General features: G+C 46.9%; 1 protein-coding gene across 13 annotated transcripts in view; it reads right to left on the bottom strand.

The window, feature by feature from the left end:
* Positions 1–16,447, bottom strand: part of CEP164 (centrosomal protein 164) — an 82,879-nt gene that overhangs the window by 58,963 nt on the left and 7,469 nt on the right. For 8 of the 13 annotated variants that reach the window (XM_065569107.1, XM_065569100.1, XM_065569106.1 and 5 more), the window contains exons 2-6: positions 10,201–10,313; positions 9,267–9,378; positions 8,463–8,676; positions 5,439–7,190; positions 1,413–1,571 (exon numbers count right to left, since the gene is read on the bottom strand). In XM_065569107.1, coding sequence (XP_065425179.1) covers positions 1,413–1,571; positions 5,439–7,190; positions 8,463–8,676; positions 9,267–9,378; positions 10,201–10,288 — 2,325 coding nt within the window. In that variant the 5' untranslated portion in view covers positions 10,289–10,313. Of the gene's footprint in view, positions 1–1,412; positions 1,572–5,438; positions 7,191–8,462; positions 8,677–9,266; positions 9,379–10,200; positions 10,314–14,875; positions 14,916–15,436; positions 15,580–16,447 lie in introns of those variants that run through there. The other 5 variants (XM_065569104.1, XM_065569109.1, XM_008165559.4 and 2 more) reach the window with 4 other exon arrangements.

The following is a 16,447-nucleotide window of genomic DNA, read 5'->3' as shown; positions in this document are numbered from 1 at the left end:
AGTAGCACACAGTCAGCATAACACCCAGAACGTCAAGGACTATGCAGGCTAACTTGACTGTCTAAAACACGGTTATTTTGCAGAGAGTCATTGCAAATATATCTTGACTACCAAGGGGGTGAACTCTGCTTTAGGCAAAAGTTTCCATTATATCAAAGGTGTTCTCACTGTAAAGAAACATATGCAAAATCTCCCCACCCAAGAAAATACAAATTAATCAAGCTGGATTTGCAACCGACTTCCCCCTCCCTCTTTTCTTTTTTAAGATGAATTTGATGCTGGTAGAAGGTGTAAGATTGATAGCTCTGGGGATACAAGATCTCTATACCCATCCAACAGGTATACAACCGATGGCAACGAAAGCTTCTCACCCCCACCCCCACTACTGTGGGCTTCTCTACATGGCAAGTTATTGAGAGACAAGCCAGCATGTGCATCTACAGCCTACCAGTTGCCACTCAGTAACCTCCCTGATGGACATTGCTACACTGCACTGAAAGTGGCCCCCCGGGATTTGTGTGCGCTGTAGCAGTGTCCACCTGGGACAGGACTGCACAGCAAGTTGGCGCACTGTAGATTCACACCCTGGTCCACCACACAGTAACGGCTTGTAAACGAGCCCTGCGTCTCAGCTTTCTGCTGGAGGGACCTCTTCTCGGGAAACAAAAGGAAGTTCAGTCTCTGTAGCCCATTTAGTCTTTCCCCTCTCTGTGGTGACCAATGAGGGGCCAGTGGCCATTTTACAAAGTGAATGTTTCCCCTCACGACTGAGGCCCAACAGCTCATTTCAGCCTCAGATGGGAACAGCTGCTCAGCCACTAGTGTGACGGCACCTGTGCTGTCCTAGTATCACAGTGAATGAGTGCGCGATCCTCCCTGGCAGAATTAACACACGGGGGCTCAAATACTAGAATGATGGGCACCAATGTAGAGCTTCCATAGCTAGAAGGTGGGGAAGAGAGGAGCAACTCTTATGCACCAGCATTGTCATTCTGAGTGCAGGGGGGCTGGAGAGCATCACTGCCACTTTGGACTAGGTTTCATACAAACATGGGGGGTAGGGGGGGGGGGGAGAGGGAAATGTAGAGACAGGAAACGTATTTCACATTTCTAAGCATGGCTTCACAGACAAAGACAGGGTAAAAACCATGTACGAGGGACAGGGATACTGCCTTTGAAACACCAGTCTAGTGTCTAGTATCAGAGGGGTAGCCGTGTTAGTCTGGATCTGTGAAAAGCAACAAAGAGTCCTGTGTCACCTTAGAGACTAAAAGGTGTATTGGAGCATAAGCTTTCGAGGGTGAATACCCACTTCGTCGGACGCATGTGTCTGTCTGGGGAGGTTCCTGAAAACATGGCGCATTGCAACAAACACATCCCACACTGAACTTTCAGTGAAGAGGGAGAGTTACCAGAGTTCCTTCTCTGAGCAGCGGACTGGGTACCCTGGAGATCTCCACACTGGTGCTTAGCGAGCCACGGAGGGCACCGGCTGGACCATCCACGACACCACGTAAAGGAGCAAGACTCCCCGGGGGAACTTGGACAGGTGCTAGCAGGGAACCTGGAGACTAGGACATGCAAGAACAAGGTAAGTATCTGACCACAACTTTGATGGATCAAGAGAAGGAGAGCAGGCGCCATTTACAGTCGGCAAGTAGGTACAAAAATAACGAGCCACTTCTATCTGAACATTTCCTGCTACCACTTAAACCACCTCTGCTCGAAAGCTGCTAACGAGACCCCAACACTCAAATGTGTGAGGAATAAGAGGTGGATTCACTCGTGCATATAGCCCATCCAATGACCCATATGAACACAGAGTTATTTAGTTTACAACATCCAGGAGTTTGTCCTGATTCACAAAATTCACAGAAACACCAAAACATCAGGGAGAAGATAAAATATAATACACCCATATTGGCATACAGAAATGTAATAGATGCACATTCACAAAGAACATTATATGAATGCCTGGGAAGGTGGTCAGAACCTCCGTACTATTCTAATAAAATCAGGCCAGACAGCATTTCCGCTCTTGTACCCCTCTGCTGCTTTGCACAGCACTGAATAACTGAAGTAGAAACCATGGCTGACAAATTCAGTTTCCTCAGCAAAGAAAAAGAAGTGACATTTATTATGAATTATTGTCCAGATGTCAATACGTGACTTTTCAAATAAGAACGAACTAAAAGGGTTAATATACTCTTGCTGTTACTTGAAACAACCCTTCCCTGTGCTGGTTCCTCCCATGACAGCATTGCCCCACTGTTGAGTTTCGAGCCGTTGGCCAGGAAGAGGGGGAGTAGGGATGCCCATGTGAAGTGATAACAGCTCGGCAGCCCAACTAACTAATTGCGTAGGACCTGGGTAACTGCAGCTTCACCCTCCAATTACCCATGGGAGGCTGGGGGTAGGGGGTGGGGTTCTCATCATTTTCTGGTTGTTATTCTAAGCAGAATAAGGCAGGACAGTCTCACTGGGATGGCAAGGAGTCTCCTGCCCTACAGAGGCTGCAATAAGCAGGTGGGACTACAGCAACAACTGTGGGTGAGAAGTAAAATTGTGGCAGGCAATTCTGCTGCAGAACTTCACCAAGGGGCTCTTAATAATTTCTACTGAGGTGTCTCCCATCTACTGCACAGCGAAAACCCTGAGAATAATTCCTACATCCCAGTTAGAGGGGTCAGAGAAGAGCCACGGAAACTATTAAAGGACAGGAAAACATTTTAGCATGAGAAATTCAAGGAGCTCGATCTATTTAGCTTAATAAAAAGAAGGTTAAAGGGTGATACAGTCGGTAAGTACCTGCGAGAGGAACAGATATTTGATAATGCACTCTTCAGCCTAGCAGCAAACGCAGAACAAGAGCCAAGGGCTGGAAGCTGAAGCTAGACAAATTCAGACTGGAAATCAGATACACAGTTTTAACAGTGAGGGTAATTACCACTGGAACAGCTTACAAAGGCTGTGGTGGATTCTCTGTCATTGAGAATTTTTAAAGCAAAACTAGATGATTTTCTACAATGTCTGCGCTAGCTCGAACAGGAATTAACTCGGGGAAGTCCTGTGGCCTGTGCCATGCAGGAGGTCAGACTAGATGGTCACAGTGGTCCCTTCTGGCCTTGGAATCTATGAATCTCTAAACAAAATGTAAGTCCCATAAAGGGCTGAGATCAAACAGGACAAGCTGAGAAAATGCCAAACTCAACTGACCTGATCAGAAGAGCCGAAGTTTAATTGCACTTGTAAAGGTGGGCAGAGAAACTCTAGGCTAGCTCGAAAATAATCCTCTCATATAGCAGTGACACAAACAGGCCCCCCACCAAGGACCTGAGTTACCACCACAGAGCATCTCAAACCTCTATTTTACATAGTGGAATTTTTATCCAGCAAGACATACCTTGCAATACGCTGCCCAAGGTAAACGTGAAACTAATGCATGCTACAAACACGCCTATGGTTTCCCAGCACCACTCTGTAGCATTTCTTCAGCAGAGCACGTGGGCGTCAGGAGATCAGTCTCCTGTACACGGTGTTTATACAAAATTAGAGACTGAAAACACAGTTAATTCACTAGCGCACTGGGGGACGGGCAAGGAAGATAAACGCACACTGCTCTCTCCTCCACCAAGCCGTTGCCAAATCAATGGTTATAGTGAAAATTACACATTCTCGGCTTAACTAGTGATTTTCTACCGATGGCTATTAACTGTGTGTGTGAAGCTGGGGGTGTTAGTTGTCCGTCAGCAAGAAAAACTCACTTCCATTCAGCTAATTAAAACTTTCAGGATAATCTGCAGTTTATCTGATATTTATAGTCATAGTTATTATCAGCTAAGGGGGTGCTACCACATGCTGGTAATTGGAAATCGAAGCTAGCAATTCAGTGGAGTCACAGCTGGATACCAGCAATACGGGAGCAAAGCACTTCATTAACATTACACACAATGACCTTTTATTTTATTTCTTCGGAACACACGATTTGGCAAGTCCTTATTAAACTGAAGCAATTACTTATGAAACAAAGAACAAGCCAGCCCAGGACACACTTCACACCGACGAGGAACCTCCCGCTGTATGCAGTGGAGGACAGCACCATGGCCCAAAACTAGTGCATCTTATAGCAGTGGGGGATGCTCAACTGTGCTGCCTCTTGGGGAGGAAGAGCAAGCTTCAAGCACATGCAGTTGCAGGCCAGAGCAAAACAGCTTGAGCGCCTGTCATCCAACATTAAATACTACCTGGATTTTTGTTTAATTAACAAGGCAATTGTAGCCCAGGATAATTGTCCTAATAATGAAGAGGTGGGAGCTCTAAAAAGAAACAAGAATACTTTGGATTGAATTGTTTTATCAAGATATGAAGGGCAGAGAGAGTTTGTCCCGTGATAGTCAAAGCAAAACACAGTCAGAGAGCATTGCTTGCATCTGCTGCGTACTCCCATGTCCCCGGGATTCACGGTCAGCTTTGCAGGGAGGCATCACTTTTAATGGGTACTTTGGAGTCTTTTGGTTTCCCAAGAGCGGGGCCGAAGGGGAAAGAGGGAGAAGACTGCTTTCCGAGATGGCACCAGTCTATCCCACCTTTGCTGCTCTCCCATGAATTTACCTGGTTTGAGTTTATCAAGATGTGTCATAAGACAACAGCAGTGGTGTTCAGGTCAGGACTGAGGTTTGCTCAAAGAAGTTTGTGCAGCACCTACCTGCAAAAGGCTGGGGAGGAGGGGCACTGTGCTAACGCTCAACTTCCATGAGAAAACAAGTTCATGCAACCTTTGTTTTTCTGAATTTAACAGAAAGGGTGGCCCTGTGGTTAAGGCATTGAACTTAATTCCTGGCTCGCTCATACCCCCTACATAACCTTTGCCAAATCACTCTTGGTGCCTCAGCTTCTGTCCGTAAAATGAAGACACATTCTTCCTCCCACCATTGGTCTATCTTATCTATTTAGACTGCTCACTCTTCAGGGCAGGGTCTGGTTCTGTGTTTGGACAGTGGCTAGCACAATGAGCCCTGATCTCAGCTGAAGCCTCAAAGTAAGTGGAAAACAAATAAGGGAGATGCTCCTAGAGATGACTTTGTAATTAAATGTAATAATCCCAATCCATGGACTGCTCTGTGTGACCTGTTCGATAGTTCAGAAGACAGAAATAATATTGTATTATTGTAGAATTCATCCAGGATGTAAGTTATGTAGAGCTTACCATGCCAGGAAGGTCAGCAGGAGGGTATTTTTCATCCTGCACCTCAAAGCTTTAATAAACCCCCAAATATACCTGTCACATCAGCTCATGTGACTACCACCAGGAAGATAATTTCCCTTTCTCCTGAAACTTAGCTCAGCAGAGAGAAAATGCCCATTCTCAACTCCTCAGATTCATTTATAATGGAACAGCAGACCTGTTACAGAGGGATTTTTAAGTCTAAGCTGCCTACCTCATTACTGCCTGCTCCTTCACAAAGCTCCAGTTTGCTGTAATCCTCAGTCACTTTTCCACTCTGGGTCAACTCTCCTTCCACCTGTCGACAGAGCCTGCTGCTTTCCTGGCACTCAGCTGTCCGATAAAGCCAACCAGGAGAAACCTGTAAACCCTCTGTGAACAAATCTGCCTCTAGCCCTCTAGGAACTGGCTCTGTCCTTTGCTCTCCTTCTCCTGTTTCTTCTTGTCTGCCCTCATTGTTCTTCTCAGGGGCATCACGTGACCTACTCAGTTTCATGTTAAAACTGACACAGCTATGTTCCTGACTAGGTACTTGATCGTTTTCCTGCACATGCGGATAGAACTTCTCATCCTCAGAGTTACAGTCACTCTGCGACTTCCCATTGGCTGAGCTTTGTGGGGGAGTTGGGAGAGTTCCTGTGAAAGGGTGAGTGGGTAGAGGCCCTTTAGCAACAGCAGCAACCAGGTCTGTCTGTCTGTCAGACTCACGAGAGCTCTGGAGATCCCAGGAGAAGTTATCAACCTCTCCCAAAATCTGTGATGCAAAATGATCAGCTGAATTGCTTGTAACACTGCTGTCAGGATCAGGCCCCAAACCGTTAGCCTTCTCCTTGTCTTTGTGCTGTACAGCAGAGAGAGAAACAGGCTCTGATGCAGAAATATCAGCTCCTGCTGGAGCATAAACGTCTACCCGTCTGGTGTAGGGTAATGTATCTGCAGTCACTTCAGGAACTGCCGGGGGGCTGTCGAATAGGTCTTTTCTCGGGGCTGCTTCTAGGCCTGCTCCTTCAGACTCAACAAACTCTGCCTGCTTTGAGCTCTCTCTCTCACACTTGCCAACAGCCTCACTGCTCTTACAATGTTTGGTGGCTTGACTCAATGCCTGATCCTGAAGTTTTCTCTTCCTTCTGCTCTCAGCTGCTCTGCTGTGTGCCCTCAGCTCTCGTTGGGGACAGTGAACATCAACCTCCTCCATCAAACTCAGGTCTTCTGTGGGACTGGCATCAAAGAGAATCATTTCACATTTCCTGCTGTAAAAAATATGGTCAGGGGCACTGGGGGTCAAGAAAGCTTCATTTTCATCGGCTTGTGATAAACCTGGGACTCTTTCTTTATCACCACCAGGTCCTGTTGATCTTTCTCTGACTGATAAGCCGTCATCAGGCTGACAGACACTCTCTCCTGTCATTTCCTCCTTCTTCCGGTTGTCAGACAGCTTTTCCTCAACAAAGAGCATACCTGTGTCCTCCAGAACCTCGGGGGAATCAAGGACACTTCTCCCATTCTCAATGTCTTGTGAACACGATTTCTTTGACACATAAGAAATGGACTTTGTCCTAACAACATCTAAACCTTCAGACTCCGAGTCAGAAAAACTAAGACAAGGCTGGTCTCCAATTTTTGGAGACTTGTCTTGGCCCTGCTGGTTGTCTACATCTGATTTGCTAAAAGATGGTGTTCTTCCTAAAATTTTCTCCACATCAGCTAAGATCTGGTGAGTTCTGCTGGACTTTGCTGTGAGAAGTGGCTGCAGTTTATTTGGTGAAGTCCCTGCAAACTGTCTGTTTGAGTCACTTGTTTCTGGTGGTCTCTCAGAGGTCTTTCCTTTACCTTTCTTAAGAAAGCCCTCGTTTCTAATCTGGCTAACCTGATCTAGATCAGGACTTGCACACTCAGAGGACAGGATGGGAGAGGACATTCGATAAAAGGATGTTGAAGGAAGAATCCCTGGCTCTGGCTGCATTTCCTAAATAAATAAATATTAGCAGATAACTAAAATACACAACATCCGATACATACACTCATCTACAGCACGAAATGGAACAGGATGTACTTGGAGCATTTGAAATAAGAAACACTATCAGAAGTCCCTCAAATTGAAGGCTTGGGCCTTTTCCATGGAGGTCCCTGCCTGGAAGATTCTACCCCCGAGAGTTTGTTGGCTTTCAAGGTCTGGTGCAAGGCACATCTTATCAGCCTGACATTTACCCAATTACTGGTTGAACTGGGAAAGTTCTCTCTATTTGAAAAGGGAGGAATGGTTTGCCATTGGGATGACTACTCTTGTTGCCAACCAACTGCAAAACAGATGAATCTATTGCTTTTAAGGCTGTGCCTGGTGCCTAGATACCATAGCAACAGGTGCACAGTTACTTCATAAATAACATTGGTTGTTCCTTCCAATGAGAAAAACTGCTCCAAAAATTCTACAACCCACCCACCCACCATCTAAGCACAGCAATCACTCCATCCTGGAAAGGCAGGAAGTAAGAGGAATGGCTTGAGTTCAGGGCTCTGAGCCCATGTTCTGCAAGGGCCTGTGATCAAACGTGGGTATGGCAAAGCATTAGGAAACAGGAGGATCCTAGAGACATTCTGGGTGTGCCACTGACCCGTCTAACTCAAAGTCACCTGAGCATCTTGATACCTTGGCCCAGTCAATTGGGAAGAACTATGTACTAGAAAACCTTGGCCAGCACAAACAAAACAAGAAACACTTTGGGCCCTGCAGTAGCCTTGACTTGATTTAGGAAGGAGGCTCTGAACTACTCATGCCACCACAGGGCCCCTCTGGAACCATAGCAACTCCACAGTCCCAGAGGAAGACTGGAGGGAGGGAGCATTCACTGAGCCCTGTCTTCCTTCCACCTCACGGCCCCTCAGACCATAAAGTCATTGGGAGCATCACAGAAAACCAAGTGCTGAGTTTAGTGACCTTGAGGGTGAAACTGACAGTAGCTGCTTCCCTGAACAAGCCAATTTCTCCTCTGGCCTCAGGTTACTAAGGGATTTGGCCCAGTTGTTAAAAAATGAAGTTAAAGAACAATAATTGAAAAGTGATGCTATGCCTGCCTCCATCTGCTCCTCTGCACAGCCCCCCCACAGCCACTTCATGCCAGTCATTCATTCTAGCCTCTAATACCACAATAAGTAGCAGCCATTACCAACTCGCAGCTGGTCACTTACGCTCAGGCTGGCTCTCCTGGCCCTCCCTAACAAGCACCTCAGGTGTACTCACCGCAGCAGGTTTCATTGGCTCTCTCTCCTTCTTGTCTTTCTTCTCCTTCTTGTCTTTTTTCTTCTTCTTGTCTTTCTTTTTAATGCTGCCATGAGCCGAAAGCTTCTCCCGCTCCTGGATCACAAGTTCTCTGTAATGTTCATCACAAGGGTGGTCCCATGTGGACTGGCCATTAGAAAAGTTAAAGTAATAGATGTCGCCAGTGATATCTTGACTGACGTGGGGAAAACAGAACACAAAGACAGGAGAGAGTCAGGGCATCAGCTCTGTGCCCGCGAATCAGCACACACAGCTGGCAGCAATGCTGCTGTGTGTGGCCACAGAACCTGTCATCTCAGGAACATATAGGGCTTTACAAGCGCTGGCCATAGGCTCCCTTTGGTGCATAGCAGAAACGGAGCATGCTGCCCCAGAAAAGCCCCAAATACACAGGATGGGGGAGCAGCTGCCCCACAGTACAGTCCTGCTTCCATCACGCTCATTTCCCAAACTACTTCTTCCCTCTCCCTAGGGCAAGGGCAGCATTGCCACCATTCTTTAAGCATCACCACACCCCAGTGAAGTACGGTATTGTATTATCCCCATTTTACAGGGGCATGTACAGGCATGGAGGGGAAGTGACTTACCCAGGATCACAAACTGGTTTTGTTACAGAGATAGGAATAAAACCCAGGAGCCCTGATATCCAGTCCCCTGCTCCAACCACTAGGCTACTTTCCCCTACTTATTTGACAAGCACCTAGAGAGGGATTAGCAAGGAGAGATTGGCAATCTACTGAAATAGTGCTGATTTAAAGTTCTCACCATGGTTTCCACTCTGGAGGTAAAGGAGCCACAATGCCTTCTCTGGCCAGCCACATCAACTCCGGCTCATTCTCAGGGTCAATTCCTATCTCCCTGGCAAACTCCTGAATTTCTGTAGTAGAACAGAAGTAGAGGAAACAAAAGTCAGTAGAAGACAGTGCGGGGCAGACAAGCAAGGTTGTGCATTCCTGTGCAAACCTGTGCTCAGTACAGCCCAGGGGTGCTGGGAAACCCTCTCATTGAAGACACTAGAATTGGGATGTTTTCTATAGCTCTGTGCAGCCTATGTGCCAGGGAGCATCTTACAATGGGCGAGGCAAGGCTGAACTCTGCAGGGGTGGGAGACAGAGGCAGCCACAAACGGAGGTATATCCATGGGAATGGAAACCAGGAGCCTTATTCTACTATTTCACTGCCATACATCGGAATTAACTGTCTGGAAGTCAAAGGAGTTACTGCAGTGAAAACCAGTGTAAGGAAGAGGACAATCAGGTCCCAAGAACCCTGAATCCCAGTGTCCCGCTCTAGCCACTAGCCGACACCATCTCCTCCCTCGTTTTCCTAAAGGAGCTCGGCTCTCTTGCTCAGCCCCAGGTGGCTGGTTTCCTCTGTGACAGTCCCAACGGCTGCAAGGGAATGGAACCAAGAGCCAACTCGGCACCGCTTCTTAGTGAGGGCACTGCCAGTCTGACTGGACGAACCTCTAAATTTGCCTTGCAACCCCTCCGGCTTGAATTTGCTGGCAGATCAGAATTTCTTTGAGAGACGGGCTGTTACTGATGCACTACCGACAGCAGGATGGAGTGTCACTAACACGAGCTACCTTTTCAACTCTCCAACACACTGAACATCACTCATTCTGCCTGCTTTGCCATTCTCCTGCAATATCTGAACGCCCAATTTTTCTGCTCTGAGGAAGGCAGGTGCCAGTTACCTTGCTCACTGGGTATGTATGTTTCATCATAATCTTCTTCTAGGATGAGCTGATCCCCAATGCGTATAGCGGGTCCTGCCATGTCCATTCATAAGGGGACACACTGACTGCACCTAGTAGTGAAAACACAACCAATGTCCTTAGCTAGAGATCAATGAATTTCACTCATTACAGATTAATTAGCAGGTATGCATGTGGGGCTGTGACACTTTCTTGGGGAGCCCAGAATTATAGGTGACCTCATTACCCTCTTACCAAGAGAGAGACTTGCTGGAGCTAAACTGGGTGACAGCTCCCTGTCAGCCCAGCCTGTTAGCCAGCCAAACAACCTCCTCCAAAGCTCTGCCAGCTTTGAATGTGCCTTGCAGGTAACACTTGACGAACCCTAGTTCCAGAAACTCCCTGGAAGAATGTGCCTCTTCCGCATCCAGCCGCCACTGGACACCCACAGAAATTACCAAATCCTCTGTCTCCAAAGAGACAGTGCGCACACCAGCCCGCTAGGTGAACTGAGGATCCTCACTTTCGTATTACGACACTGAGGAGAACATATAGTAAAACCAAGAATAAGTTTATTACTAAAGAACAGAAATTCAAGTGATGATACTAAGCAAAGATAATAGAAAGATCTGGTTAAAACAAAAAGTTTCTGCAAGACTAGAACTTAACTCTAGCAATTTAATCTTTTCTAAAACAGGCTCTCATCTAAAACTTCTCCTGTAGTGCTTGCTGGAATTCAGACATACCAGGATCCAGACTTTCATGATTCCCCTAAGCACTACAAAGGGTTTCCTCAGTAAATCGATAAACCTCGGGTCTTTTTCCCCTCTTCTTATAGGCCAGGACACCTTTGAAATGCACCCTGTGAAGTGTATCCTGAGACAACGTTCCTTGCCCCGCTGGTTGCTCTTTGAGGTGTAGGTGCCAAGCTGTCAATGTTGTCCTTACGTTCATTTGCTTTTTTTGTTGCCTCAATATGTGAATGTTATCCCCATTGTTTTTAGCTAATCCTGATTAATTAACATTAGAGACAGGGAGATAACTACATCCTCTCCTGTCTGGAAGAAAACCGGTTTTTCCTCTGTGTTTGATTACAGACTTAAAGCATAATATTAGTAAGTATCCATAATTCCTCCTGTATTGTTCTTACACACACTGCACAATGATATTAATGGCCAGTACACTATACGTTTTCATTAGATACCTTATATGACATTCTTTATCGATAAATGCCATGACAACTATGTGTTAGGTGTAGTGCCTTTGTCAGGCCTGACTGGAGTTTGCCAGTAGGCACTGAGGCACTCGTAGGGTCACAGGGGCCCTGAGCGGGAAGCGCAGTGGGTTCTACAGACCAGGACAGCTGCCAATGATATGGTGATTGCTGACTCGCTCCTCCGACACACAAAGAATCGCAAGCAGCCCTGGTATAGGCCAGATGGTTTCTCTAGAATTGTTATTGATCATGTCTTTGTTAAAAATCATTGGTAGTCATTGGTCATGGATGTACAAGTTCACGATCAGAGGGGTAGCCGTGTTAGTCTGAATCTGTAAAAAGCAACAGAGGGTCCTGTGGCACCTTTGAGACTAACAGAAGTATTGGGAGCATAAGCTTTCGTGGGTAAGAACCTCACTTCTTCAGATGCAAGTCTGTTGCTTTTTACAAGTTCACGATGGCGCTAAACTTGACATGACCATCAGCTTCTGCTGACAAATGTGCACCTCCAACTTCTACAACAGCCAGTTAATGGGGCTGAAATTAGTCCAATTCAACCAAAAGCTATTCTTAGAATTGAGGTATCAGATGGCTTTTTGTTCTGGGCTGCTCAAGGCTGTTGAAACATTACAGACTGAAGGAATGGAGTAGTTTCAAGTCACCAAGAATGATGACTGCCAGCTCAGGGCTGTGGCCACAGCCCTTCAAAACATCAAGCACTGATCGGTGAGGAGATGCTCACTGCAGCTGGATCTAAGAAAAAAGGTACATTGGTCATGAGCAAAAGCAGAGGCTGAACGGGTTAAACTTTGGAACAGCATCCAGTCATTGTGTAAGAAAGATCAGGAATCCTGGTGGTCAACTCAGGCAGCCAGTTTTGGACTGGCTGCCACCAGGCACAATCTCTACAGTCTCTATGCAACTGTGCAGTGTCTGCAGTGGAGGGTGGTACAGTAAAGAAACGGGATAGCAGCATCAGCCAGAGTCTGCAAGACCACATCATGATGTTCCTCAATTATACACTGCCTGAAGAGAGCGAAGGAGTTCCGGTAGAACCACCTTCTTTCAGCGAAGAAGAGATCCGGATTCCAGTCTGTAAGCTGAAGCCTGGGAAGGCACCAGGAGTTTGTAACACCACTACTATCATCACTGAAGACAGGTGAGAGTATTGTTATACCAAGGCTGCATAGACTCTTCCAGACCCTCTGGAGCACTAACATAACCGCCAACAATTGGAAGGCGGCATTATTTTTACTCTGTTCAAAAAGGGTGATAAGGCCATATGTAGCAACTCAGAGATATTACACTTTTGTCAATCCCAGGGAGAGTCTTCGCTTCCATATTAATGTCTTTAATCAACAATGCACTTCATGGCAAAGGCCAGGATACTCAGTGTGGCTTCAGACCTGGTCATTCACCTTGAGACGGCTTTTTGAGAAGATGGATGAATTTAATAAGCTGCGTGCAGCACTTTTTATGGACTTCCATCAGGCCTTTGATTCAGTGCATTGAGCAAGTTTGCAGGATCTGATGAGATGACTTGGAATCCCTGGGAAGATAATGTCAATGATAGAAGAGCGCTATAAAAGGAACAGAAAGCGGTGTTCAAGTCAGTGGCAGATACACAACCTGGTTTCCTATTTCCACAGGAGTTCGGCTAGGCTGTGTGCTGTCGCTATCGTTACTCAATATCAGCACCAATTCATTTATGGATAAGCTTGAGGAGCCAGCTGTCGGTGACAGTGAGCTAAACACCCTTCTGTTTTGAGATTTCAGACATGCCAATGACACTGCCTTGTTGGCTCAGATTGGTGAATCACTGATCTAGCTGGGCAAGAAGCAGCGGTCTGGTTAATCCCTGGCCATCACCATCAAGCGACCTCCAGTTCCAAATTACAATCCGTTTAGTATTAATCTGTCTAGATGGGACATCAAGCAGGTGGCAACCGTCATATCCTTGTGAAGCATCACAGACAGTGCTGGAGGGTGCTCAAACGATGTGGACATTGGTATAGCGGCAACTGCTGTCATGTTGCAGGCCCTTCAGCAGCCTCTGTGGGGACCTTGTGGCATCAAACATGCCACAAAGCCACAGATCCATAGAACCATGGTTATACCAGCTCTGTTGTACGGCAGTGAGATGGGGGTGCTGAAGAACACCAGACTGAGGTTTTTAATTCTCAAGGTCTTTGTGAGCTGCTCCACATTAAGTGGCAAGACAGCATCAGAAATGAGAATATTAGAAGTTGAACCCAGCAACTGCCTCCATCAGCCCTGGTTCGGTTTCAGTGGCTTTCTTGGTACAGACACGTTACTAGAATGGAAGACCAATGTATTATGAAGCATGTGAACCAAGTAATGCTGCTACACAGCTAGCAATTACCATGGTTACCAAAAGCTTCAGTGGTGTGGTAAGATTGCCAAAAGATAGATATAAACTGAATATCCAGCCAGACCACCATAAAGATCTAGGGAGAGATCGATCCAGGTGGCACTTGATCTGCAAGGAGACTATGTCCCTTTGGATTTGCCATGACGATGATAACGTGTCCCAATTATAAAGTTATTAGAAGACTATCCCCAATATTAAACATGAACAGTCACTTATTTGTGATTATTATTTCATAGTTTTACCCCACATAAAGGCCAGACAAAAGAACCATTAGTGCCCCGGAAAACCACCATCCACTTTTTCTCTGTGATGTTCAGTGGGTCTTTCACTTCCTGTGTGCCTTTGTACCGGTCAATCATCACTATCAAGAGCAGGCAGCGTACCAGGCAATGTTGTCAACACGCTAACAATGACAGCTCTAAATACTAGCACCACACTGCTCCCATCATTGAGCTCTCCCTGTCCTTTCCCTTTCCAATGACCTCAGACAGCTCTGTATTTTTAACTCTCTTATGTAAAATGAGCCACGTAACCAGCAATTAATCCTACTAGGTCCCAGACTGCAGTATTTTCAAGACGACAGGATCAAAGCAGCACCACAAATCCTACTCCACATTCTCTCCTGAACATACGTGACCTAAAACATCTGAATATGGACAATTTAAGCTTAAGGTGCTTCCATTCTTATTTCTTTACTAGTGTTTATAGTCATCTCGCTCACACACAGTCTTTAGCAGCAGAAGAAAGAACAGGAGTACTTGTGGCACCTTAGAGTAACAAATTTATTTGAGCATAAGCTTTTGTGGGCTACAGCCCACTTCATCAGATGCAAGAAGTGGGCTGTAGCCCAAGAAAGCTTATGCTCAAATAAATGTGTTAATCTCTAAGGTGCCACAAGTACTCCTGTTCTTTTTGCTGATACAGACTAACACTGCTGCTACTCTGAAACCGGTCTATGCTGACTTATTCCAGTTAATTGAATCCCAATTTGTACATGTACCAAAGTGCTTGTGTGTACAGTATATATCACCACACAAACATATATTGTGAAGCCATGAGCTACCTACCACACTCATGAAATGAGTATGCTGTTCCCAGCTTGGTATTAGTGGCTAATGCCTTCATTAACCACCACATATGAGGAAATTAAAAACAACAAGGCAGAGTGCTGGCATAGAAACGGATTTTCATGATCTCCTTGCCAAAAGCAGAATGAGGGATGGGCTTCACGCCTGCAGCACACAGACTTGCTCCCTCTCATCCTTTCCGTATGCACACTCCCCTGGCACCCCCACATGCTCTCAGCAGGAACTCTCCCAACTCTTACCCCCACGGCATTCCCCATTCCCACGGTACAGCTTGTGCACACCCACTCACACCGAGTCCTGCACCAGCTTTCCCCCTCCACTTGCACATTCAACGCCCACACTCACCCCCACCGCCACTCCCCCTTGCACACTTACCCGTCCCTTGCACACTTACCCACCCTCACTCCCCCTTGCACACTTGCCCACCCCTTGCACGCTTACTCACCGCCATCCCCCTTGCACACTTACCCACCTCTTACTTACCCACCCCTTGCACACCCGCGCCCCCTACAGCAGACGCCCATGACAGGGCGGCCTTACCTTCCACGGGCCCCCGCACCTCCCCAGCCTGGGCCACCCCCCCGGTCCCTACGGGCAGCGCCAGCGGGGGGAGACGGCCCCCAGCCTGGGCTCCCCACCCTCCGCTTCCATGGACGCCTGGGGGTTGCCCTGGACCGGCCAGCAACTACTTCCGGGCTTGATCTAAGCCTAGCAACGGCAGGGCCCGCCCCAGCCTCCGCCTGATTGGGCGCCGGGGAGGCCCGGCGGCACTGGATTGGTGCAGGCGTCGGACAAGGTCACGTGGGTCCTTTAGCTGGCCCAGGGCTTTGTGGGAGTTGTGGTCCGCAATGAGCCTCCTTGGGTATAACGAACCCCTCCCCAAACCGGGGCCAGTGACACTACGGGGCCCACAGGGGACATGCCCCCCAAAACTGGGCATCATGACCCCAGGGGTCACCCCCCAAAACTAGCGTCATGACACCACTCAGGGGATGCCCCCCAAAACCTAGTGTAATGACACACACAGACAGGGGCCCGACCCCCCCCCCCCAAGCCCCTAGGAGACACAGTCCCCCCAGAATTGTTACTTCATGAGAATTCCAGGGGTCACTTTTTTAAACAAAGCTGTAAAACAACATATTAAAAATCCTTTCTTGGTTGGTAAAAAGAACAGGAGTAGTTGTGGCACCTTAGAGACTAACAAATTTATTAGAGCATAAGCTTTCGTGGACTACAGCCCACTTCTTCGGATGCCTTTCTTGGTTAGTACAATTTTAGATGAGTAGGCACCAAACTGTGGTCTGTAGAAGGCTTGCTATATTCTCCTAGCTCTCCTCCTCACTTTCTCCAGCTAAATCACATAAAGAGACCATTAAAAATACAGATATGTTTCCTAATGTTACATTTCCATGTATGCAATTGATGTAATTTCAAGATCTTGTGTAACTGTGACTAATGGGAGTGGAGATGTCTCAGAGGCCTTCTCTCTGTTTGGAGATCACTGGATTATATCCTAACTTTTTTGATCGCACACCCCTATCAGAAAAAAAT

This window comes from Chrysemys picta, chromosome 16, assembly GCF_011386835.1.
Source record: "Chrysemys picta bellii isolate R12L10 chromosome 16, ASM1138683v2, whole genome shotgun sequence".
Classification (NCBI taxonomy): domain Eukaryota; kingdom Metazoa; phylum Chordata; order Testudines; family Emydidae; genus Chrysemys; species Chrysemys picta.
This window is presented reverse-complemented; position numbering and strand designations above follow the sequence as displayed.